The sequence below is a fragment of the Chelmon rostratus genome, chromosome 2 (genome assembly GCF_017976325.1).
Source record: "Chelmon rostratus isolate fCheRos1 chromosome 2, fCheRos1.pri, whole genome shotgun sequence".
Lineage (NCBI taxonomy): Eukaryota > Metazoa > Chordata > Actinopteri > Chaetodontiformes > Chaetodontidae > Chelmon > Chelmon rostratus.
This window is the reverse complement of record NC_055659.1, coordinates 25,020,715-25,048,072: the sequence shown is the minus strand read 5'-3', so window position 1 is coordinate 25,048,072 and position 27,358 is coordinate 25,020,715. Positions and strand designations below refer to the sequence as shown.

Sequence of the window (27,358 nt, the reverse complement as noted above, 5' to 3'; positions counted from 1 at the left end):
CTGCATGACGATCTTTGACAGAACCCACAGATCCCACCGACTGTAAAACAAATAGATTATTAAGAGTGTAAATATGTTTAATGTTTCCAGGCAGAATTTGGACAATAGACCATACTTATTGTGGGACAACTTAATTTTATTAAAATCTTAGTATTAAATCCAAATGTCTTATATGAATTAAGGACTTAAGCAATTCCCATTACAATACATATTTAAATTCATAGTTAAACCCATATGCAAAAAATAAATCTTCCTATTTTTCTGAACAGCCCGTGTGGACTAGGAAACTAGTTGAAAAGATTGTCAAAATCGATGAGCATCACATGAATCTGCAGAAATCTAAGATGCAGAAATTGCATGACAGTTGCAAACACTTTTCCCTATTGAAAATACCATCATCACCTTGCAACCTGCAAGTAGCGAAATGTCTTCATGCAGAGGCACTTCTTACCTGCCCATCCTTCATTGACCGGTCTTGGTTTTATCCATCACACGAGCTCTTCCGAACAGGCCTCCATCCATGGTCCGAAATGTGATTGTATATCTAGAGGCAAGGCGCTCCTCTCCTCACCAAACGTAAATCCTCTATCATCTCAGACAGCCGCTGTGCACGCTCAAAAATAACCGGATCACACTGAAAGCAATGGTCTAAAAAAGAAGAAGTTCTGATTTAGAAAAACAAAATGAAAACACTGACTTTTGAGGCTTCTGGGTTTGGTATCATGGCAGAATCAGGGAAAAGTGGAGGAAAAGCACAACATTACAGTGGTGAGATTCTACAAATCACTGCCAAATCCCTTAAAAGCTCTCTCTCTCTCCTCTCTCTCTGTCTCTCTGTCTCCTCTCTCTCTCTCTCTCTCTCTCTCGCTCTCCTCTCTCGCTCTCTGTCCAGGCGCTCCCCCCTCACTCCCTCACTCTCTCTCGCGCGAGCCCTCTCTCTCTCTCTCTCTCTCTCTCTCTCTCTCTCTCAGTTGAACCCTCTTCTTACTCGTTCTCTCGGTGCACTAATGGCCACAGATTGGGATTATCATGCAGGCGTCTATGAAGAAAGCATGAGGTGGACTAGTCCATTTCTTTTTTTTTTTTTCATACAGCTGGACCAAATGCAGAACCCTCCTCCCCCCAGTATGATGGAACTCTGTCACTTTGAGAGATTAGATGAGCAGCAATTTGATTCATACTCTCTCACACACACATACTGACATGCCACACACACTTCACACACCTGCCAACACAGGCATAATGGTGGAGAATATCAGCACAACATAGGTTTCTGCACCACAGAGTGCATCTGGATTAGATTTATTATTGATCCGGAGTCAATGATCTGGGGAAAGCAGCCCCCGGATCAGTTTGCAGCTTTTCATCTGTCAATTAGATGCCTGAACATAGTATCACTACCGCCACCTGCTGCACCAATATAGACATCTCAAAGAGTGCATCAGGTATCGAGACTTCCATCGTGTGGTGTTAAAGAAATAAAGCACACAGCACAAATTATTTGTTTTCCCTTCACATGACACATCACTTTTTATTTCGAGATAACACACTATGGCATTTTAGAAAAGCAGGTTTTAAATCTGTTCAGAGAACCCGAGACAGCAGAGGTCTGAGCTTTGCTAGCCACTGTCGTGACAGTGTTTGACCTGTGCAAAACATGACACTTCTTGTCAAAAACTACCCTAAAAAGACAGACTTCTCCAAGCCATCCTCCACTTTGGTGTACTCCAGGTGAGATTTGAAGTACCGGCTTTCGTATCGCGGGCTGCTGCGGACATATTCCAGGTAGTCAGGAGTTCCAGGGCAGATGACGTTGTCTGCCAGCAGGACGCTGCCTTTCCTGAGGAGGCCGCACACCTGAATAAAAAGCAAGGCAGAACAATCAACAGGGCAGGGCAGAACAATCAACAGTTTGATCAGTGGAGCATGACCTTAACAAACTCGCCTCCATCAGTTTTGTGTCAGGAAGGTACCGATCCTTCCAGTGATCCAGGAACACCAAATCAAACGTTTTCACCCCAAACCGCTCCTTGATTTTGGGGATCCAGTCACCAGATGCTCCTTCAACTAACTGGACCTAGAAGGAAGACACATGTTGTCGTCTGATCTGTGCACACTGAGTAAATCATTGTTTTTCAGTTTGTGTGGAGACATCAGGCTTTACCTTTTCCTCCAATCCTGCCCACGCAATGACTTGACGAGCAATTACAGCAAAGTCTGGGTTAAATTCAAGAGTGATGAGTTTGGCGTTAGGGGGAAGCAGGCTGGCGATCCGCACCGTGGAGTAGCCACAGTAGGTTCCCAGCTCCAACACAGTGGCCGGGTTCACCTCAGACACCACTGAGTCGAGAATGCAGCCTGTGGTGAAAAAAAGAAAAAGAAACAGCTGGGTCAAGTAAGGAAGTGAATTTACACATGAAAGCATGAAGTAATAATGAGAAATCAGTACCTTTCTCATCCCCCACATTCATGGCCCACTCCTTGTGTCTGCAGAACTGATCGATGGCTTTGACCACGCTGCAAGGGTCTCCTCTAGTGGCGTTCTTCTGTACTGCACTCAGGAGCCGCTGAAGGGAGAAAAAATCACTACCACTTTCCCACAGGGCAACCCGTCATTAATTATTCATTCATTAATGCTTCTATGCTTGATTAATAAGCATAGATCAAATAACCTCTGTTCCAGATTTACGTGATAGGTCCCATTCGTTGGTGTCTACTCTCATTAAATTGGGATTTTCCTAAAATTCAGCAGGAGAATGAAGGAGCAATAACACCAAAAGTAAAGTATACATTTCTCCCTTCTCCATCTTAACTGTCAACCCAAAACCTGCAGGCCAAACACCAACACTGCTCTTCCTCAGGAAAAGATATTAACACATATAACAAAGATGTTCTGTCTCTCTTCCTTCAGCTATGTGTTTGGATAAGGAAGACCAGTCTAAGTCAAAATGCCACCAGCTGTAAGTCCACTGCGTGGCTACCTCTCTACACAAATGTAATCAAACTCTGCACTCCATTCAAAAGGTGCTTTGATGGATTATCTTTTCAACGTAATTTCATTAATAAGAATTACAGTAGCCTACACACTGTGCATCTGCAGCCGCTGCAGAAGTGAAGCAAAAGTCACATGTAAAACGACAGCCAACTGAGATGTAACTATACTTCCAACTCTTGGATCAAAATGCTTTTCTATTAATGTCTATGTGCACATTTCAGGCCTGGAGTTCTGAGCATTATGTTCCTTTTATATTCAACAATCTTGCAGCGTTAGTGTCTGAAATGTCATGTTTTTAAAAAGACTAGAAAGTCTGACTGTGTTTCTGATAATATGGTCTAAGTTCACCCTCTGCTGGTGATCCACTAGACTGGTTTTGAGTTGTGTGGAAGCGTGAGAGGCATCAACCTCCAGAGTTTTTTTTGTTTTTTTGTTTTTTTTAATCAGTATGATGCTTCACTTCAGGCAGTGTCTGGCTAGCCTGGTTTAGTATTAGCAATAATATTTCTCTGTGGAAATGGACATAAAAGAAAAGCTCTCCTAATGAGGATGATCACTCAGCAGCTGTAGCCACACTTCAGGAATCAGCTACCGCTAGCAGCTCTGTAGATACCAGTTATGAAAGGAATCTCAAGGAATAGATATGTGAGAGTTTGTGTATGAATTGGCTTAATATTGTGGAGAGACTACATAACTTTAGCATATTTTGCCATTCTAATTAATAATAGGCTGCAATATCAGGTCACAATTAATTTATATGAACTGAGACAAATTTGAAGTGTCATCATTTCATGTTTCATATTGAACTATTCATTATGAATGGGTTGTTGCATTAAAAAGTCAAAATGAAAAAAACTTTTTATTTTTTTATTTTTATACTTAAAAATAAAAAATAATAATTACACACACAGAGACTGAGATACAGTTACAAAACTCTCTTTGGCCACGTACATTACCCTCAGTCGCACTTAATGTTTAGGAATAGTTAGCAAATGTTAGCAAGCTACCACTCTAGGTGGTGAACATGGTGAACACTACACCTGCTGAACATCAGCTCGTTAGCAGTGTTCATACTGAGCATGTTAGCATGCTGAGATTATCATGCAGCTCAAAGCACAAGCAGCTAACCAGTACACACATGTACTTCAGCAGTGTTGACATTTGACCCACAGTTATACATGGCCACTCCTGATTTTCCCTTTTTTTTTCTTTTTTTAAACTAAGGCCTGTTTTTTGTCAGCCTCATCGAGTCAGTCTATATCACACTGATCTGGTCATTAGTGTGTTGGTGCTGCGCTTGTGAGAATTGAGTACTATATATTCAAGGCACACCTGTGGGCGTGTGGACTGGGTCAGTGTGTCCAACATCCTCTCCACGATGACATCATGCCAAAAGAGCGCCAGTCCTCCATGATACTGGACAGCAGCGGGGATCACCCATCTGTACAGAGCGTACAGAAGAGCCGCTCCACCAGCGCAGCTATAAAGAAGAGTCACCCACATCCTGCAACCAAGACAGAGAGCGTGAACATCAATTCAGCGCGGTTGTATGATGCTGCGTTGTGGGAAGGGGCTGTGATAAATGAGCCACAGGCACACAGTGCAATAACAACACATGAGATAAATGAAAGCTCTCATATCTCCCCCCACTCCAGCTCTCCCTTTGTGTCAGGCTAATGAGATGTGTGTTTACTATGCAGCGTACAATGATGTTGCTGCTCCTGTTTTCATTATCAGCTGCCGCTGTCAGGTCCAGGCTGTACACCCACACACACCTCGATGAGAGATCACTGTCGGATATCATTTCATATCAGCTGCAATAAGCCCTGGTGAACACACAGTGAGGTGCTTTGTGTGCAGCTTTCCCACTCTCAGAAGGAATTAGTCTGCTTAGACAATCTTGAGCACAGATGAATTGGGAACAGCAGAGCAAAAAGGAGGAGAAAAGCACAGCCAGAACCCTTAACAAGGGCTCCTTCTGTGGGAAAGCAGTGGAGGGCATTGCCAGAAACAGCATTGCCCTGCACTCATAATGCAACAGTGAAAGACCAGTGGTGGTTGAAGTAATTTCTTTTGATTTGGAGTTTGAGTTGCATGGCAACTGGCTGGGGGTTAAGAGCTGTGTCACACAAGGCAGAGCACTGGGGCTTTAACCTTTACGATGGCTTCATCCTAGCACACACTAAACCAAGAGATTCAGAAGCTGCAATGCAGAATAGTTGTGGCGTGGCTTGATAAACACACACTTTAGATGTATTTTAGCATGGTGCAGATAGAGGCAAAAGTTCTGTTGTTCATATTATCCAAAAGAATTCAATCTCAACGCAAATCAAACCATGAAAAGTTTTCAAATAAAAGAAAAGGAAGGAGATGAAGAATGTGAAGGTTAACAAAAATATTCCAAACTCGTTCATTATGAAGATATGCTATGTTGTGGAAATGGTTTAACTGAGGCGCATCACCATCAACAACACACTCCTCCATCCAGATCAGGGATGAAAACCAGGCTGAGCCATGGTCCCCCATGAGCAGCAATAATGAGACATCTTCAATAGTGATGTCTCATTAAAATCTAACAGAAAATAAGACTTACATGTGTGGGCAGGCGGCGCTCCCTCTCCTCGTCTCACCTCCTCTCGCTGCTAGAGGGAAATCTGCGAGTTTTCTGACTGCCGGACATATGCCTGCTCTTACATGAGACTAACTCCTCCCTCCTCCTCCTCGTCCTCCTCCTCCTCCATTGATCCCCTCGCTGAGATCTGCTGAACATGAGCATGCGAGGAATGCACAAGGAACCAAATCTCCTCGGTCAACACTCCACACTCAGTCAGGGATGGCACAAAAAGCTGGGAGTCATTCCTGTTTGACATTTAATGATTTTTTCAGGGCTAACTGTGAGTGCAAGCATTAGTGGTAGTATCTCATTTCCATTTTGATTACATTTTCAACCTTTTCTCCAAAAGGAGCTAAAATGAGATGACTGTCATAGTTTGTTCTTTTTAATAAGACAGCATGTATATTTTCTTTGTTGCGTCATCAGGGTAATCTTTCAAGTTGACATTTCTGAGAGCTGTGTGAGTAAATCCACAACCTTTCAGCACTTAAACAGGCATTTCTGTAAGCTGAAGACTTGATTCTCCTTTCTTAAAAACAACATTAAAACCATTCTTATGTCAGTTTATTGAAATTCAAGAACTTTGCTATCATGTCACAGCAGTTTTGCAGTAAGACACAACTCCTCTTTTGTCATAGTTGTGCCTAATATAATGTGACTGACATTAATATGCTAAAACACCAAGCGATCCAGCTGGGGAAAGGCTCTCACTCAGGCTAATAAATATTCATGAAAGCTGTGCTCATGATGCCGGCACCAGGCTGCTGCTGTCCGAGTCCCAGGTCGCATGCGACGTGTCCGAGCCCGCTCCTGAACAGAGAGCTAGTCCGCTGAGCTCTGAACAAGACGCAGCCGGCGTGTCTAGGAGGCGACCCACGGGTGCTTCAGGCACTGGGCAGCAGTGGCTCTTTCCTCCGGCAGCAGCTCCAACATCGTCAGGAGGAACGAGCTGAACTGTGCGGCCTCCTCCCGCGGCCACTCGTACTTATCCAGCAGGATCTCCAGCAAGCTCCACGGCTTCAGTTTGGAGATGTGTCGCAGTTGTCCTGCACATGGTAAGAAGTAGCAGATCAAGTTTGAATTGACCTCAAACTTCATGAAAGTAATGCAGGTAAGTTGGTCATATGATGAGCAAGTAAGCATTACAAGCAAGTGTTGCTGTATTTGTAATAATTTGGTACATTTTACCTTTACAGTTGAAGTATCGTTTAGAATTTCTCCCTGAGACAGTAAACTGGGGAGGAAGGGGTCCCAGCAGCTCAATGATGTGAGCAATGTGATCTGAGAGAACACAGCCAGATACCGTGTTATAAGCTCATGTAGCTTCAGCAAGGACAAAAGGGATGTGCGGAACAACACAAACCTTCCTCGCGAGAGAACGTGGCTCCTGACTGCGGGTCGAACAGATAATCCCCTGTGGCCAGCTCGAAAGCCTACGGTACACATAAAGGGACAAAAAAAAATGCTTGTGACACATCCAGAAATGGCAATGGTGGAATGAAATTTTTAGAAAAGGTTAGAGGAAGAACATAAAAAAAAAAAAAAAAAAAAAACACCACACACATCTACGCAGGTGCACGGCTTACCATGCAGGCGGTGCTCCAGATATCAGCCGGTGTGTCATAGTCAGCACCAATCAGAACCTCCACAGAGCGGTACTGACATGTCTGGATGTCCTCAGTGAAGTGTTTGTGCTGACAACGAGACAGATGAGATGTTTAATGTTCCACTATATCTGTGACTATTAACAAAACCGATAATCTAATAGTTACTGTATGTAGTATGTCAATAAAACATCCCTTTAATGACTACAAAACTACATCTCTACTAACAGGACTAAGAGCCTACAGCCATGCCAGCGACTCTGTGAGGTTGCATTTAGCCACAGCAGTGCTTTGAGCTAAATGCTTGAACATCCTTACGATAACAGTGCAAATATGCTGATGCCAAGCAGGTGCAATGTTAACCATGTTCACCAGCTTATCTTAGCATCGTAGCATGGTAACATACAGATGAGGCCTATGCAGCTTTGCAGGTATTTGATCATAACAATTCTGACCTGATGACATGGCTAGGTGAAAAGTCAGGAGATCATCAAACTTCTTCAAATTCATCCTGAGGGGGACACGAATGTTTGTACTAAACTTCATAGCCATCTGATAGGTGTTCACTAAAAAAACAAAACACTAAACCTTCTGCTGCTCGAGGAAAAGTCAGGGGGTCACCAGAGTAAGCAGTCCAAGAATGCGGTCCAAAATTTCATGACAGTCCATTAAAAAGGTTTCATATATTTCTATCCAGATCAAAGTAGTGAGCAGTAAGACAGAGCCTAGAGCCAAGGCTAAAAGCATTAAAATAAAACCTGTCATGAGAGAAAATAACATCTTTCTCTGCCTGACATGAAATGAGAAACCAGCAGCAGCACTGAAATGTACAACATTACACTGTACGACTCTCAAGCGACAATTCCAATCAGTCTCGTCTCACTGGACACATACGGCAGCTGTGTATTTCACTGCAGGGCGCAGTAACCACGGCTTTCATACTGTGCTCTACAGAAAACACCTTTTGCAGGAAAGATGCGTTGAGGGTGTTTTATAAACTCGTGGCCATTTATAAAACACCTCACAATTTGCTTCATGGCTTTTTATCCTGAACTCTTTGATTTAGGATTTTCGTTTGGGATAAATCTTATCTCTGAATCACCGAGAAGCTTCTAATTTTATTTAGGGCTGTCGACAATAAAAAATTGTCGACGCGAAAATTTAAGCGTTGACTAGTCATGTATGATTAAAACACAGTCCGCCTCGTGCTCATCTGTAACTGCAGTGCACTACAGGAACTGCTGGGGGCAGTATCGCTCGCCGTTTACATCGCGCAAGGAAACAGAGAAGAAGAATGAATGAATTATGGCGGAACAAACAGAAGGAGAGGCTCGAAAACTCCGACCTAAACTTTCCAAAGTTTGAACATTTCACAGAAAATAATCCAGCGAAACATGTGAAATTTAAATTCTGTGAAGCTCAACTATCATTTCATGGCAGCACAACGGGGATGCACGAACGCCTTAAAAGCCGACATGTTGCCGAGTAGATGTTTTTTATTATTAAATTACTTTATCACGACCTGGCTCGAAGGCCATGACAAAAAATGGTGAGACAGGTTTGTAGTAGAGGTTAGCAGATTTATTTAAATCATAAAGCAACTAGACAATGCTAACTGGTTAATTAACCGTCCGCCTATGATGCACGTACATAATAGGTTTGTGTCGTACGTCTATCAGTCGGAAGCTTGCTGAGGGAACGCTAGGTCACTTACGTTAATGCGTATTTTACGGCAGAAATCAATGAATCACAGGTGAAGCTGCTTTGACATACTTAATTTCAGGCCCTGTCGATACTAGCGTTTATACTGAATTGTAAACATCTTTCACTTATCAACTGTGTGATTTGGAGCATATTAATTCCATATTTAAGCTGTAAAAAGTCAGTGATAATTTGTTTCAGGTATTTTAACTGCCAACTGTCAAAATGGATGTTTTGTTTTATTTTTTTGTTTTTTACTTTTATGGACTTAATTGCTTTCAGTGAAAGCAACTCCTTAGTTAAACATTAATGTCTCTTCAACCTGCAAGGCTGGTTAAGTGCAGCTTTTTTGAGTTAGTTGTTTACAAAGATTTTTTTATTTACTACCACTTGCACTTTTTGTTTATTGTTTAGTATATTTGTATTGCCTTAGTATATTTTCATTCTGGTATATTTTTAATTGAATTTACGAATATTGTTATTGCATGTTTGTTTATTTTATTGTAGTTAATTCTTTCTAATCTTAGTAAATTTGCAATGCAAATTTCATTGACATGCCATGCTCAATGACAATAAAGAATCTTGAATCTTTTGTTTGTTTGTTTTTCAAAAGTGCATTTTTTAAAAAGCAGAGTCCAATTCTATATATGGACACACATCCAGCCAGTTCTGTGCTTTGATCTTCTACGTCATAGAAGCCGGCATGAATACACTGGTCGCGGATTCACAAGTTGGAGTGAGAGATAGTTGAGTTGCGTTTTGTTTTGAGAATATCAGTTTGCAGATTTGTTTCAGCACTTGTGTTTAGTGATTTTACCGTTGATCCTGTTATACAACATCGACCACGATGGCAAGAAGAGCGATCGGAGGCAGGAAGGTACGTACTTCAAACTAGAGACACCTGACACATTTTATTCACTGCTGCACTCACACACAAGATTACTGTTGTTTACAGCAAACAACTCATGTATTAGATAAACAGTATTTGAAGTCATGCACAATCCAGAAATGACCTGTTTCATGGTTAAAGTAGCTTTCTGTTCACACCTGTACGCAGGTGTACAGCTGTTCCATCAGCACTGCGGCACCTACGACGCGTTACGTTGTGGCTCATTTTCAAAGTGATGAAACCGCTGATTTCTATGGTGGCAGATTTACAGATAATAGACAAGTAGAACTGAGCTCACGATCAGATGTTAGACTGACTTCATGAATAGTTTGATCGTGTTGAGGATATTACGGCGCAGCCAGCCAAACATGCTGTTACGGCAGCCGATCAATATCGGTGTCGTTCAGTCCAGCACGATTGAAAGAATGGACAGCGAACAAGCTGGGTTCTTATATAATAATTAAAAAAAAAAAAAAAAAAAATTTATCTAATGAAAAAGGTGAACAAAACAAGCCTTCAAAAACAATTTCCAGGTGTTACACAGCAAGCACGGTCAAAAAACGATATATCTCCGTGCTGGTCCATATCCCTCACGTCGTGAATCAATCAGCACACAGTAAATGTCAATATGACGACTCTGACTATTCCATTAGTTTGAACTGGCTCTCTTGCATGAGATGCGCTTTAGTGATGATTAGATCTTCAAACGTTAAAGAAAATGTTTATGAATTTCAACCAGATTGTACAAAATATTCTTTTTCCTTGTATGTAAATGTGACCTGCTGTATTTCCACTCAGTGTCCTGAACGCACGACTAATGCATTTCTTTGCTCATTCTGCACAGGGCTTCAACAGAGCCATGGAGGACTCAAGGAGACAGGTGGAGGAGGAACCCCGAGTAATGGAGGAGAGCATGAGGACCCCATCAAAGGCGAAGGTCCCGCAGCAGTGGGCGCCTCATAAAGAGAGACAGACCTTGGTGGAGAAGCTCTCCATCACCGAAGGAGAGAACAGGAAGTTGAAGGCCGACCTCCAGGAAGCCAACAAAGAGATCGGATCTCTACAAGACAGTCTGGCTGCTTTGCTGGACAGATTCGATGCGGCCATCAATTCCTGGACGCACGAGCGTAAAACAGCAGAGGAGGACTTGAAAAAGAGAGAGCTGCACATCGCCTCTCTGGAACAGAGCCTCCGCCTTCAGAGAGAGGAATCGGAGAGGCTGAAAGCCTCTTTGGATGAACTCAAAGCCTCCAGAGGATTGAGCGGCATAGAAGAGAGGTGGCAGGCAGAGGTCAGCCAGCTGAAAAAGCTCCTGCAGGAGAAAGACAAGCAGGTCAGCAGGGAAATTAAAAAAAGACGAGCTCGCACAAACGCTCACATCGACACCTTGGCCCTGCTGAACGAAACAGTGTCAGCTCTAAAACAGAGACAAGAGACCTGTGTGGCTGTCGAGGGAAAGCTGCAAGAGCAGCTGGAAAAGAGAGAACAAAGCCACCAGAGAGAGCTCTCAGAGAGGGAGGAGAGCTTCAGGAAGAAGCTCTCAGAGACAGAAGAGAGCTGCAGGAAGGAGATCTCAGAGAGAGAGGAGAGCTTCAGGAAGAAGCTCTCAGAGACAGAAGAGAGCTGCAGGAAGGAGATCTCAGAGAGGGAGGAGAGCTTCAGGAAGAAGCTCTCAGAGAGGGAGGAGAGCATCAAGAAGGAGATCTCAGAGAGAGAGGAGAGCTTCAGGAAGAAGCTCTCAGAGACAGAAGAGAGCTGCAGGAAGGAGATCTCAGAGACAGAAGAGAGCTTCAGGAAGGAGATCTCAGACAGAGAGATCTTCAAGAAGTCATGTGGAGAGAAGCTCTCCATCACCGAAGGAGAGAACACGAAGTTGAAGGCCGACCTCCAGGAAGCCAACAAAGAGATCGACTCTCTACAAGACAGTCTGGTTGCTCTGCTGGACAGATTCGATGCGGCCATCAATTCCTGGACGCACGAGCGCAAAACAGCAGAGGAGGACTTGAAAAAGAGAGAGCTGCACATCACCTCTCTGGAACAGAGCCTCCGCCTTCAGAGAGAGGAATCGGAGAGGCTGAAAGCCTCTTTGGTGAACTCAAAGCCTCCAGAGGAGGAGAGGAGTGGAGCCGGGTCAACACGGAGCATCCCCGACATGGCGGATTCTCCCAGCACACCACCTAAGATAAACACACTGGGAAGAAGACCCACTCGACATGCGGTGACTTCCCAAAAGAACAAAAAGTGGTCACTGAAAGAGACCACTTTTTGAAATATAATAACTTTTGAAATATATAAATAAATAAATAAAATTACAATTTCATGAAGAGATGAACTTTATTGATCCCATGCAGGGATCATGTCACAGCAGCAGAAGTCATTTCAAAGACCTTGTCTAAAAAACTAAGCTACTATATACTTCATAAACATCTATATGAAGCTGAAGGATGAAAAACACTCAAATTACAATTAAAGAAGGTGAAATTAGGAGAAATGAAACACCACATTTTACCCAAAAAGTGTGCGTGAGGGAATGAAATCAGGTGGTGGTGAAAGCCTGACATACAGTTATTGCACTTGTAGCAGAAAAAACAAAATGTGATGTGATTTATTTTGAAAAACAATGATTTATTTTGAAAAACGTTTCCCACACACCGAGCCCACTCTGCATCATATGCGGCGACCGGCTCTCTGATGAGGCAATGGAGCCTCAAAACTGCTTCACCACTGGCATTTATAATAAAAAAATAAAGTTGTGTAGGTATATTTAGATTATTATATTTACAATATAATAATTAGCTCCCGGTAAAGTTGTCAAGCGTTGACCGGTCCGCAGTGATAAAAGGGTGAGGGACCACTGCTCTACACTCGTGTCAGTGTTAGAAAGTCTACACCTGACTCTTATATAGTACCACTAACGGGTGGAACACAGCGAACTCTGAGGGTGTAGAATGGCAACCAAAGCCCCCACCAACTTCCTGTATTCAAAAAATGAATTCATATGTTTTCAAATATCTTAGCGACAACAAATTAAAGCCGAATTCAGGTGTTTTGACTTTGATTTACCTTCACGGATCAGGAACCATATTTATCAAGCAAAAATAAAGCAGTGTCTTGACATTGAGAGAACACCAGTGTGAACCCCTGAGCCACCATGCTGCCCTGAGAGTGAAGGTACATCAACCTCCAAGTGATGTGCAGTACACCATGTTCTCTGTCTGGAGAGGTATGTCTCCACTGTTCACACACTCAAATGCAACACGAGAAAACATTAAGTCAAGTTCTTCGGGGACGCAGGAAGTCTTCTGCAAACGCACTCCCCGCACATTGGTCCAATCCTCCTGTATTAACAAACAGCTCAGTACAAGCCAATGATTAAACATTTAACAGTGATTCACTTTTCAGAGCAGTTTGTGAAGTTAAGATTTGAAATGTTGAAACTGAGAAATTTTATTGAGTCTTTCTGAAGTAACGATGGGGAGGGGTTCACCACTCTGTGACGGACTGCACTGACAAATAGTGCAACAACTTAAGAAACCAAACCTTTATGGCGAGTACAAGGTGCATGAGGCCCAATAATAAAATGTAGTGGACTCAAGGGCCACCTGCTGGTTGATTGCAGAAAAAATGGTCCCTGTCAGTGGTTTATCAGGTTCCTGGAAGATTAATACTGGTTAAGTCGCATTTTGTGGCTGTAGATGTTTAAAGTTGTGCTAATTTCAACTCCTTTATACACTGTGTGGTAGTTTAATCTACAGCAATGCATCATATTCTATAAGATCAACATGAGTGTTGACTCTAAAAAGTCTTCTTTTCATGAGCTCTGAAAAACAGTCCTGTTTCCAGCTTTGTGACAATGTCGTTTCCAGCAAATCCAAGAAGGTTTTTGAACAGTTTATTTGGCTGGAGAAAAACAAGAAGTTTCTCAAGCCATAAAGGAACAATAGCTGGACAGGGAGGGTATGAAAAACTAGTCTGAAAAGTAACCAGTTACTAAAGCTGTCAGATGTGGTGGTGTAGAAGCAGGCAAACTGTATTTGCCTCTGAGATGCAGTAAAGGTAAAGGTACACAGTTCCATTAGGAAATCCTTCGATTAAGTAGAACTAACTCAACTCTGGACTGTAGAAGTACCAGAGTAAGTGTCCTGTGTTACATTCCTCCACACATGACTGACTAGCACCAATGATCATCACACTTTTAGTAAGAAGTAAGAAATGATGGCAATCAACATATAAATACAGTGTTATGTACATCATGTACAAGGTTTAATTTGAAAACCTGATTCAGATATGGTCATAAATACAAATAACACATTGGCATCATACTATTAATACCATGCTTCATAATAATAATCATTAAGTCTTTGGGGGTTAAACTCATTTCTTTGAGGGCAAAAATCTCCTTTGCACTGAAAAGTTTGGGGGAAAGAAAGTCTAGTGTGAAACTTTGTGAACATCTGATTCCTGATTTCTGATTTTTCATGTGTGTCACTCTGTGCAACATGGAATAAAATGCTGTTCAGCAGCAGGAACACCACAGATTGTGGAGGATGCATTTGTGACATTACTCTGAATGAACAGCAGCCCAACAGGGTCACTCAGAGGCACATTAAAAGCATTTCCAAGTGCAATGACACTACCAAGAAACAGTATCATCGTGTCTGAAGCTGTGACGTTCCAGGAGAGTTCATCACTGTGCAAAGCAGCTGAGGGAAAAGTGAACATGGCTGATTAAGCCACCAAAGACATTATAAGACAAGAACGAGGCCTTCCTGTTGCCTTCTACTGACCCCTCTTTGCCCCACTGTCTTGTGATGAAGACTACACAGACCCAGATTTGATGCGTATCAATTAGTTTGAGATCATTTCGAGAAAAGAAACATTTATTGGGTAAGCTCAACATCAAAAAGTGAAACTGAATCCTCCAGATACTACATGGTCTGCAATGATTCACAGGCGAAGCTGCTTTGACATACTTAATTTCAGGCCCTGTCGATACTAGCGTTTATACTGAATTGTAAACATCTTTCACTTATCAACTGTGTGATTTGGAGCATATTAATTCCATATTTAAGCTGTAAAAAGTCAGTGATAATTTGTTTCAGGTATTTTAACTGCCAACTGTCAAAATGGATGTTTTGTTTTATTTTTTTTTTACTTTTATGGACAGAATTGCTTTCAGTGAAAGCAACTCCTTAGTTGGTTTAAACATTAATGTCTCTTCAACCTGCAAGGCTGGTTAAGTGCAGCTTTTTTGAGTTAGTTGTTTACAAAGATTTTTTATTTACTACCACTTGCACTTTAAGTTTGTATTATTTAATTAATTTATTTTTTGTTGTGGTCACAGTGATATTATATGTTCAAAAATATCAGCTGTTACAGATACATGTTGTATGTGTCATTATTTTAATATATTTGTTTAAAACGTATGTACAACAGGGTAACTTTCACAGGTGTGACGGTTTATTAAGCAAGTTAGGATAAACAGAAGCCCAAATAGGTGTTTGTAAACAACGAAGATAATTGTGACTAATCGAAAAAATAATCAATAGATTAGTCGACAACAAAAATAATCATTAGTTGCAGCCCTAATTTTATTTAGATTTTTCTTTACCAATTTTCAAATCTTCACTTAGTTTGACAACTGTTTTAACAAACCTGAAAATAATTAAAGTTATTAATTTGTTAGTTTTTTTACAAAGCAGTTTTTCTTTAATTGACATGTGTGATCTTTTTGACGTAACTCATGAACACACTGAGCAGTTGCATCTGAATTTAGATGCCATTCACACGTGTGGGCTCCAAGCAAACCTGAGGGATCAAGAGTCTGATGTGAGATTCAGGTACTCCCCAAAAACATGGTTAATCAGCATGATGTGTATTTTAACAGACAAAATGTCCTCTTGTCATAATGAATTGTGACTTATGAAGGATTCTGACAGCATGGAGGAAGAACGCACTTACTGACAGTTTTCTGGTTTGAAGATACAGAATTCTGCAGATTTTCAGGTTTAGTTTGCTTGTTGAATAACAGCCCAGTCACCAGAAATAAATGTTGGCATTGCACATTTCTGCAAATCACAGCCATGTTAAATTTGTACGTTTCATGTCATATCAGCGTATCTACGGTAGGTATCAATTTGACATTACATTTATATGAGCTTCCCATCAGGAGGAGGAGGAGGGGATGGTGGTGACAGGCGAGACGACTTCCAGGCAGCAGACCTCTGTTCCAGCCATGTTTGTGGCAACAAAACTGGGCATTTTTACTGTAGCTTTGGGACATTTTCCAGTGTTTGTCACCAAAAACGCGGGTATTTTAAGCCAAAGCATGATCTTCTCCTGACCCTAGCCAAGTGGCTTTTCTAACCAAACCTCGACCACAGCAGTGTCACAACATGAAATTGAAAATTGAAATGTTAAATTAAAACATTAAGAAATGTGAAGTTTCTACTTATCTGTGGTTTGCAGAAACATACAATGGCAATTGGGTTTTAAACAATCACTCACCACCCAGCAGGCGTTGCCCAGGTCAGCAATCTTGATGAGGATTTTATCAGCATTCTGGGGCTTTAGCAGGTCCAGAAGTACATCTGAGTCACAGATACCTTAAATACATAAAAGAATGTGACAGCTACTGTGAGAAGATCAGATCAGGATAGACTTTGAGTATACTGATGATGCCAGGTAATCTGTATAGTAGCATGCAACGTAAATATTAGCTCATGTAAACACGCTAACAAAGGTACAGATTTTTGCCAAACCGTAAACCTTAACTTTGCACAAGCATGGGAACAATCTGCTGATATCGTAGTTTAGAAACAAACACAAAGATCATGAGACTGACCACGGAGAGAGGATGGTGATGGCGGAGGAGGCTCTTTGGCTGCTGTCTGATGTGATAACACTGATCTAGAGCCAGAGGCAGGAGCATCTGTGTTGAGGTCTGGCCACGAGCAGACGGAGTCTCTGTGGCCGTGTGGATCCCAGTCCAGCCCGTCTTCAAATAGCAGGGTCTGCCTCCTCAATGTGAGGTTAGGGCCCGTGAGTTTAGAGTGAGCGGTGGAGCTATGGGTGCTAGAGGGAGCATCGGCGAACGACACATGAAGTTTGTCTTTTTGATGGCGGTCAGATGCACTGTCCCGTCCTCGTCGACTCCTGTCTTTCCTTGTCAGTCGCTTAATCGGGGTCTTGGAGATCTTGCTGGACTGCAGGGGTGCGATCAGGTGTGGGAAACAATCAGAGGTGAGCACTGACTGAAACTATTTGAAACATTGTTTATAAAGTGAAGCAAATCATTCAAATTAAAGCCACTATGTCTGGCTTTGGGACTAATGGTAGCATCAAAAAACATTTTAACAAAACATTCGCATATTAAAGAAGCATCACATATTCTATGATGTGCAGTCTTGTGTTCTTTATGCATATCATCTGTAATTACCAAAAGCTGATAGAGCCTTGCATGAAATCCATGGATTCGTACCTCACTAAAAACTGTGAAGCTGTTACTCTACATGCTGTAAAACAGTAAGTTACTGAAACCACAACAGAGGTTGTTGGAAGGACATCAAAATCTGCAGTTGTATCCTCTTATGTAAGTCTATAACAAGAAACCCCCTCTTCCCCCTTCCTGATCAAATCCCTTTGAGCAACAGGAGTCTGAGAGTGAAACAACAAGCAAGCAAAGTCGAGTAGAAATTAAACAAAAGCACGTTCCATCATGACAAATACAATCAGGGGCTGTTCCTGTTATGGACACTTTTTACTCTGAGATGTAAGAGGTGTCCAGTGTAACTGAACAAGCATTTCTTCACATCTTGACTCCAACGCAGAAAGGAGCCAGAAAAGTGCTTCCTGAAATAACATCAAATTAAGTTGCAAAACTGTACAATATTGTTAAGGGATTTCCACTTCCTCTTTAGGGCCAAAGTGTGACAGCAAGAAAAGCACAGCAGCAGAATGAGTAAGGTGGACACACATAATGTCCAACAAACTCCTGAGGTGTAAATATAAGATCTCCTGGATATATAGATCCCAATTTAACCCCCCCATCCAAAAAATACTTCATTGTTGCTTGCTTTTCTGATCATGCGAGGATTTTCCCCCCAAATTATTGGTGAAAGTGAGTTGTGCTGTTCACATAACTGTAGGAAGTGAGGTGAAACTGCTGTCATATGAAGGTCATAAATAAATGTGTCAAATCCCTGATTTCTCAAGCATCACAGTCATGATTATATCAGATAGAATCAACAGAAACGGACTACGTTTGATGCCTTTCCGTGATTTCACATGTCCTTTAGTGAGTCCCAGGCTGTACATGTATCAAGTGCAAAAGCAGCAAAACACTATGTGTGTCTTACCCACTCCCTGAGAGTGCGGAACACCCCAGTCAGCTTCCCCACCAAGCTGGACAGCTTAGGAAGTCACAACAGAAATGCAAAAGTCATAATGCAATTCTAAAAAGTAACAAATGTCCTAATAAAATGAGTGAAATAATAATGACAGAATATAACATGTCCGGCTGCACACCTGTTTTCCTCTGGAGCTTCCGTCCTCTGACAGGAATAAGATGCACAGAATGGGAAAATAAGTGAAAAAGGCAACAGCAGCAAACGTCTTTCTTGCGTTTACTCAAGAACACCTCCAACAGCCCGGTGCTCGCAGATTCCTTTATATCTGAAACTAGACTGACACGTGACCATTAGCGCCAGCAGCATCACTAACCTGAAGAGCTGCTGAAGGCAGAGGACACCGGCAGCTGCCACAGCTTGGTGTTGGCCGCCAGCTTCTGAATGTAAACCTCATCTACTCTGAGGAGGATGTTTTCCGGCTTGATGTCTGTGTGGATAATCTTGCATTTAGTGTGCAAGTAATCTAAACCCTGCAGAACCTGCGATAAGGAATGAAAAAACAGTCACTGTCACTGCACCCCATGTCAACGAGAAGCAGAAATAGAAGGTAATCTGTTCAAGAAAGAGCTCAGTCAGTGGTGAAAGACAGGAAAGGTGGTTTAAGATGGACTGAAGGAGTGTGCAGCACCTGTCTGAGGATGCTCTTAACACAGGGCAGGGGGAGGCCTGTGTAGTTGGATTTGATGATCCACCTCAGCAGCTGGTGGCCCAGCACCTCTAGAACCATGCACACATCTGGTGAGCAATTAAGGACCTAGTTAGATATTGGATAGCTTGGGTATTTAAGATTTCCTGGGTTTTTGAAGAAGGTGAAGACACAATCAGATGTTGTCATGGTGGCATCTGTTTGTCCAAGTAAGCACATTTGATAGAAAAGCCACAAGTTGCACAGCAGGTGATTCTATTATACGTCTCTGTAAAGGATACGCTCTCCATTTACTCCAGTGATCCTGAAGTCATCGATGAGCTGCACGATTCTCTCACGTTTTGGATCTTTGGGGTCACTGTCTCTTACCTGACGGTCATGAACATATTACAATATCAAAAAATCTCAAATGTGTAAAAAGGATAAAGACACAAACTGTGATCAAACGACTTCCTAACATCTAGAAAATTATTAAAACAGCCCTTTGAAGGACCCACCAAACGTCCCCACCTTCCAAAAATGTCCTCACTCCCAAGGGCTAAACCTCAAATTGGGTTTCACAAAAATAGCTGTAGGAGTACACACACTCCCTCACACACTCACACACAGATACGACCCCTAAACTGTCTCCTATTAGAGATTTTTAAGCTACATCAGTGTATAATTTTCTGCCGCCATTATCAGCCTCATTCGTTAGTGAATCTCGATGCTCCATGACTACCAGGGCGGACAGTACTTTCTATGTGCTGACTGGACCCTTGCACAGTCTGCCTCTGCTGCGTTTCGAGATTACTCTGACTAAAACCACGGAGAATGCATCTTAAAGAAAAGCGATGTGGTCACACTGACACATTTCAGAAGTTTGATCTCATCCAGGGCCGTCTCTGTGAATGTTTGAGCGCTCTTCACCACCTTCAGAGCCACAAAACGCCCCCTCCTGCATGCAAATGATTATGGCAGTTAGCTACTATTATGTTTATATCATGTTATATTATCACTATATTATGTTATTATGTGTAAAAAAAGGCCAAACTTGCACTCACTCCATGTCCCAGCAGAGCCACACAGTAGAGAAGTGACCCCATCCCAACTTCTTCACCACTTGGTAGCGGTCAGCGAAAATCTCTCCAATCTCTACCTGGTAGTAACCACCTGCAACACAAAGCACCGCCTGCATCAAAGAAAAGATGTCGGGCGGTGTGTTGGAGTTTGGTGTTGGGGTGCTGCCTACCTATGCCGTAGTCTGCAGGGTTCTCCTGTTGCTCATCATATGATGCCAGAGGCTCAGGGGCATGAGGGTGTATCTGTGCAGCTGGAGGGCAGAGGGCAGATTTGCTGAGCAGGGGGGAAGGTTTAGGCCTCCTTGCGGTCTGTGAGGAGGGGCGAGGGCTGGGTTTGATGGGTGGGTCCAAAGACCTGGTTGTAATGAGGGCCGCTATAGCGGCAGCGTATGAAGACGACATGTTTAACTGGCGTCTGATGAGTTGCCGCACAGCTGAAGACGGACCCCGACGACAGCGGCACTCAGGAGGAAGCTACGAGAGAAAAGCGTGCACATTCTTTCAGAAATAGAAGGAGCTCTTCAATCACGCTTCCACGCCTGAAGCAAGACTTCACTCGCTGTTAGTCTCTAACAGCTTGTTTGTGCTTTTAGTCACTGATTGCAGGAGGTTGTTTGCAATGACATTTAAATGGGCCAGTGAATGTGTAGATTTATTTTTAACCGGATGAATGGCATGTCAACGTAAATAGCTCCTGACACTGGCCCAGCTGCAGCTGAACTCTGTCTGATTTTGGATGGACGGCTACAGCGTGGGTGCCATGGTGGTGAACAAACCCAATTAATTTATTTTCTGTCAAGAGATATCTGGCAGGGGCAATTATTTTGTTAATATAATAAAGTGATTTGAACAACACAGCCCTCACTCTATTCAGTAAGGTGTGGTAAGGTGGTCTTATTTTTGTGTGGTTGTACACATTGTGTCATGGATTTGTCAAGAGCTACTAAGAGATCAAATCAGCTGATATTAATTAAAAAAACTGGAAATATGCCAATTATTACCAGCACTTCAAAATAAATCAAATCAAAGTTGTACCAGTGGTATATCATGGTTTGCTTGATAAAATCTTAACAGTCTATAAACAATTTTGCACTGAACCAGCTCTCACACATTAGACTGTAAGATTGTAAGACTCTAACACTTTGCACACCAACGGAGCACAACAGTGCAGCAGCAGCACTGCACAACAAATCAGGGGCAAAGTAAGAACTATAGAGAAAAGTATTATATTGTCATTTATTCCCATTCATGCTGTGATCTCAGTGTGTCTCCTCTCACAGTCACGGAGTCACTATAGTTGTGGGACTCCTGTCTCTCTGTTGCTCTGAAACATTCTTAAGATTCCCAGTCAGAGACTTCAAGGTTGGTATAATGCAAAATCATGAATGCAGTTGATCCCCCGCCTCTAAAATCTAGTAACATCAATTACAATTACCAAACACTTACTAGTTTGATGACCCCATGCCAATCGGTCATTCAATTTCACAACTATCTACTATTAGAGTATCATAAGCTTACATATTTCTCATGCAGGGATACAAACTAGTAAAAATCTAGTACCATCACATAATTTTACATTTTCGGCTGACGTTATGCAGGGTTGCCAGCATGCTCTCAGGCTACCTGAACAAATCTCAAGCCAAATATGGGGAAGCCTCACAGCCACTCCATGAAAGGATAAACACATAGATGTTAAACAGGCTTTCTGTGCACAAGGACAAAGTCTGAACACACTCACACACACAGCTTCAAAATCAAAAGATGCATATAATGTATGTAGAGTGAAAACACCCCTGACATACTCAAACAGAAGAATATGACAAATCCAAACAAACTAGCTCAGCTAACTCTTTCCCTCTCTTCTACTTCTAGGCCGCTCTTCTAGTTTAATAATTGAACAATTTAATTGAACAAAGTGCTCCTTCATTTGCTCAACATACAGTGTTACTGCTGTCGATACAGCCCCCCTGATCTCCAGACTCCACATCTCAGCAGCAAAACTCAGCCATGAAGCCACCAGACTGCAGCAAACCGGGCTCTGAAGTGAACAGTTTTCTGGGGGAGATCTCCAGATCACTTCGGCTAGATCTCCTGTTCCTTTGACCTGTGCAGGTTAGAAATCAACCAACGCCTACTAATTCATCGCTGACTATGATCACCGACTTGGCTTTTCATCTATTCTCCAATGCTCTGAAGTTGTAAATCTGACTGCTGAACTTTCTGAAACAAAATCCCTCCTCCAGCGAGTTCACCGAGCAGCTCTTTCCCGCAGGGGGACCAGGTCCAGCAGTCCTCCGGTGAAGGTGTTTACAGGAAGCGCTGTTTATTCTCGCCGGACTGAAGAGGCGCAGCGGGCCGACATGTTGCTGACCTGAACCGCAACACTTGTAGTAAAACCCAGAGAGCCTCGTGAGAAACACTAGACAACGTTAGAGGAGGAGCCTACTTACCCCTGTGTGAGTGAGTGTGTGTGTAGCAGATCCACTTCTTAAGTTTGTAACGCAGGAATTAAAAACGAGGCTGGCGCGAGGACGGCAGAGCCCCTCAGCCCGCGTGCTCTGCTCCTCCTCACTTTGCTCTGCGTGACCGAAAAGCAGTCACGTCCAGGAATAGCAAGCTGCTGCTGCTGCTGGCCCGGCTTTCTGACATTTATCACCACCAGTGCTGTTTCCAGGGGGGGCAAGCAGGTCTTTCCCTCATCTGCTTAGCTTCTAGTCCAGATGCAGGTTGTGGATGTAGCCGACTACAGGTCACCAAGAATTTGGCCTATGATAGAGATAGAGGAGATGGAAAAAGTTGAAAACAGCCCGTCAGTGTTAGCTAACTCCTAATTTGATGTGACTGTTTTTTAATCGTTATTAATCAAAAGAAATTTGTCTTGAGGTTGCACCTTGTTTCTCTTTTGTTCCTCGAGCCTCCCTTTCACCGCTGTTTTTGCCTGTCAGAAACATACGTGGATATACTTCAATGGAGAGTGGTCAAATATCTGACGAATGCTCTCATTTCGTCTTCCAAAAGAAACAGACTCGGACCCTTTCCGCTTGTAGGCAAACAAGGTGTTGGCATCTGTCTGCCCGTGACTAACTCATGCGGCGTCATACGCTAATGGCAGTGCCGCTACCCAATTTAGACCCGTGTGTTGACAGATTTTAACAAACACTGTTGCATCCCGTGATGTTTTTCCTCATTTGGAAGAAGCACTTGTACATGTTTACTGTCATATACGTCTTTTCTACTTCCTACCGCATTCCGCCTTCAAAATAAAAGCACCAATTTTTATAACTTAACCAAATAAGACAAATCAACAAAGATCACAAGAAAACAATAATAAACTGAACAAACGTCACCATTTAGGTAATTTACACTCCCACCAATCATGAGTGATTTTCAGAATGATAAGGGATGTAAACACGAATGATTCACTTAATAATGACCACAAACTCTTAAAGGGCTTATTCCGTACTGCAAGTCTATTCAACCAGTCACTGTATCTACAACTTTGGCTAATCTCCACTCGTTCCGTGGCAGATCATCTGGCTTCTCCATGACTATGTCCCCCAACCTGAACATGATGCCATCTCTTACGAGCGTACATGTCATCTCTGATGAATCTGCCAGGAGGAGGTAAGGCTGCAACAGACTTCATAGTGAGCAGGTGATTTGGCGTTAGTGATTCAGGACTGTCTGGATCACTCAGGTTGTCAACTGTGAGCGGACGACTGTTCACAATAGCCATTGCCTCGTAGAAGAATGTGCGTAGAGAGGCATCGTCCAGCCTGCCTGATGAGAGTGAGAGAGTGGCACGAGGAACATTCCTTACTGTTCTGATTTGTCTCTCCCAGACACCTCCAGCATGGCTTGAGTGGGGAGCATTCATAATGAAATCACACTGCTTCGCAGCCAAAAATGTAGTCAGGCGCTTATCTACTTGCTTTAGAGCTTGACTCAGTTTGTTTTTAGCACCAACAAAATTACTCCCTTGGTCACACTGTATCTGACGGACGGCTCCTCTTATGGCAATAAAACAGCGAAGGCAATTAATGAAGGAATCTGTTGACATGTCGTCCAGCATTTCAATGTGGACAGCTCGACAGCAGAGGCATGTTAAAAGGAGACCGTATCTTTTGTACATCTTGTGTCCTTGTTTGGTGTGAAATGGACCAAAGCAGTCCATTCCACAATATGTGAATGGGGAAGATGGCTCTACACGCTCCGACGGCAGATCTGCCATGCGCTGCTCTTCTGTAAATGTCCTGAGTTTTCGACATGTGACACATTGGCGCACATATGCAGCAACAGTTCTGTTGATTCCTAGGATCCAGAATCCATTTGATCTGATCTCATTAATCGTAAGACCTTTTCCCTGATGTCTAATCCATTCATGATAATGAGCTATGATCATCCTGGTGATATGGTGATCCTTTGGAATTATCACTGGATGTTTCTGTGTTGTAGGGAAAGATGCATTTTTCAGCCTTCCTCCCACCTTGAGGGTTCCGTCTTGGTCAAGATAGACATCCAAGTGATACAGTTTACTCTGAGGGGAAAGTTGAGCTCCCTTACTGAGCAACTTAATCTTGTTTGAATAAATTTGTCTTTGTAAGTCCTTTATAATAATGCACTGCGCTTCTTCTCGCTCCTGAACTGTGCTGTGACCTGGTGACTTATCACTCCTGACACGGTGGAGGAGACGAGCGACAGCTTGAGTGGCCTTGTACCATGAAGAAAACTTTGACAAACGGTCTGAGAGACTTGCTTGCTCTGTGGTTTGCACGTGTGGTGTCTGAACCCCTTTGGCTTTAGGATCTCCAACTGGTAATTCTGTGATTACATCTGCAGCTGGAGGTATCTCCTTCTCCCACAAGAACTGAGGTCCTGTAAGCCAAGTGGATGTGAGAAGAAGAAAAAAAAAACTCTAGCCTGGGGATAGTTATGACCTTGATAGGAGCTACTCTGGACTTTCCTATGACCAGAGCACAATGAACAATGCCTTCCTCATTCACGTGTCTCAAATATGAACACTGGCCATAACCATATGTGCTTGCATCAGAGAAGTGATGTAGCTCTCTCCTCACAACATGTCCAAAGTCAGGTGGTACATAGCAGCGAGGTATGTCGATTTTTTCCAAGTTCACAAGATCACTGTAGTTCACCGGGGAGAGAGTCATCCTACCCCGTGCCATGTCTGCACATTTCCTGAAGCACCTTTTTCCCAATAAGCAGGAAGGGAACCACAAACCCTAACGGGTCATAAATGGAGGCCACCGTGGATAGTATGCCATGACGTGTTGCTGACTGAGCCTTCAGGCAGATACAAAATCTGAGGGTGTCGGACTCAATGTTCCAATGGATCCCTAAGGCTCTCTCCAATGTGGAATCATTGAGGGTGAGATCAAGAGGCTTTACTTCGATGGCACGCTCAGATGGGGATATACTCTGTAGAACTGATCTGTTATTAGAAACAAATTTGTGTAGTCTCAGTCCACCCATAGTGCAGAGTTTCTGAGCTTCCTTTGCAAGCTGAATAGCCAAGCTGAATAGCCTCCAACCTTCATGTGGAATTCCTGTGGCTCTGTGCTCAGGTCTCCGTCTTTCCACCAGAGGAAACGTAAATAGTCTCTGTCAGCTTCACACACATGGATCTGATGGAACATCCTCTCGATGTCGTACATCGATGCAATATTGTGCTGCCTGAATCTGATGAGAACGCCAGCTAGATTATTTGTTATATCTGGGCCTGACAGTAGGTGGTCATTTAAGCTGGCTCCCCTGTATTTAGCAGAACAATCAAACACAACACTAAGCTTATCTGTTTTTTTGGAGTGATAGACCCCATGGTGGGGGTTGTACCACCTTTCTCCTTCCTTCCCCTTATCATGAATTTCTTCAGCATCACCCCTTTGAATTACCTCACTCATGAACTTCATGTAATGCTCCTTGTAGGTTTCATCCTTCAACAACTTTCTCTTCAGATGATTTAGCCGGACAATGGCCAGTTGCTTGTTGTCAGGGAGGTAGGGTCTCTCTTTAAAGGGGAGTGGCATCTCATAATGGCCATGAGTGAATGAATACTGTCCTTTAATATCTCCAGGAAGAGGATGTCATCCTGAGACACAGCCTTGCCATCCTTACTGGCATCCTTTAAGTCAGACTCAAGAACCTTAATAGCATCTGATGGAGTCACTCGAGGAAGCTCTCTGACAGCAACTCTGTGGTACACACTGGTGATACCTGGTGAGTCGAGATGAGGGGACGAACGACCCACAATACTCCACCCTAGATCTGTGCGAACTGCATAAGGTTCATTGTCTTCTCCCAAGATTACTTGCCGTGGTGCCAGTGCCCTTGAGCAGTTGTATCCTATTAAAAGACCAACTTCACACTCCAGCTGTGTTAGCATTTCATCTGCTATTGTGATGAGATGATTCCAGTGCCTTGCGGTTTCACAGGTAGGAATATGTGATCTATTCACTGGTATGCAATCTTTGGTGTAGGCCGGAGGGAGATCAATGAGGATTGTGGAGGTGTAGCCACGCACTCTGAGACCTGAGACCCTTTCACTGTGTGTTAATTTGTCCTTTCCAATCATTGTAGTTAGCTTCAACCTTACAGGATGTGCTTTGGCTTGTAGACTATGGCTAACTTCTTGGTCAATGAATACTGTGTCACTTTGGGTGTCAAGCAGGGCATAAACAAGCGTTTCCACACCTGGATTGCTGACAGTGGAAACCCATACTGGCACAATCATGGCGGTGTTAAAAGATGGCTCCTCAGTCTCCACGCTGAGGGACAGTGTGGTTGCTGCTTCATAGTTTGTGGTGCTCTGATTTGAGATCAACACTGGTTTGGTTTTAGAGAAGCTGTCGTCATGGAGACAGGTTGGATGTCTACCCTTGCATGTGTCACATGAGTGTCTGTGATGACATTCCTTAGCACTATGCCCTGGTTTCAAGCAACCATAGCACAGTTTCTTTTCTTTCACATATTTTCGTCGACCATTTAGGTCATTTACAAACGCTATTCATTTTTTCGCAAACACCCTGACTTTGTGGATGACAAACAGCTCCTAAACGTTGTTTAATCCCCAGTTTTTGCAGGATTAATTTTACGGTTTTATCGACAAACACCTTCCCATTGTCAGAGGATATCCAATCTGGAGTCCCCATCTACTTATGACCTCACGACACAAGAACTTGGCAACAGACTGAGCATCTTTTCGTTTAGTTGGACATGCCTCAGGCCATCGTGAAAATCTGTCCACAACAACCAGCATGTATCTCTTACCTTCAACTGGTCTTATCATGTCAACAAAGTCCACAACTAACTCTCGCATGGGACCTTTTGGAGTTGGAATGTGACCAGGAGGCACCATTACACCTCTCCGAACATTGTTTTTGAGACAGATGCAGTGCATCTGCCTATGACATAATCAATTTGTTC

At 42.9% G+C, this 27,358-nt stretch overlaps 2 protein-coding genes across 2 annotated transcripts; both read right to left on the bottom strand.

Annotated features, from left to right (window-relative positions):
* Positions 1 to 1,562: 1,562 nt before the first annotated feature.
* comtb (catechol-O-methyltransferase b) lies at positions 1,563 to 5,643 on the bottom strand. Its single transcript, XM_041960892.1, has 6 exons — positions 5,589 to 5,643; positions 4,328 to 4,499; positions 2,450 to 2,567; positions 2,165 to 2,358; positions 1,946 to 2,077; positions 1,563 to 1,857 (listed from the first exon to the last, which is right to left on the bottom strand). Coding segments are annotated over exons 1-6 (798 nt in total). The 5' UTR covers positions 5,591 to 5,643; the 3' UTR covers positions 1,563 to 1,677.
* A 348-nt stretch (positions 5,644 to 5,991) lies between these two features.
* On the bottom strand, positions 5,992 to 23,093 carry LOC121615071 (SRSF protein kinase 2-like). The gene is made up of 16 exons (XM_041949241.1): positions 22,809 to 23,093; positions 22,369 to 22,684; positions 20,089 to 20,392; positions 19,901 to 20,009; positions 19,707 to 19,794; positions 19,139 to 19,226; positions 18,840 to 18,946; positions 18,525 to 18,690; positions 18,330 to 18,355; positions 18,161 to 18,214; positions 16,648 to 17,008; positions 16,311 to 16,408; positions 7,196 to 7,303; positions 6,973 to 7,042; positions 6,798 to 6,890; positions 5,992 to 6,655 (listed from the first exon to the last, which is right to left on the bottom strand). The coding sequence occupies exons 3-16, from the start codon at positions 20,318 to 20,320 to the stop codon at positions 6,471 to 6,473; spliced, it is 1,785 nt and encodes a 594-aa protein (XP_041805175.1). The 5' UTR covers positions 20,321 to 20,392; positions 22,369 to 22,684; positions 22,809 to 23,093; the 3' UTR covers positions 5,992 to 6,470.
* Positions 23,094 to 27,358: the final 4,265 nt, after the last annotated feature.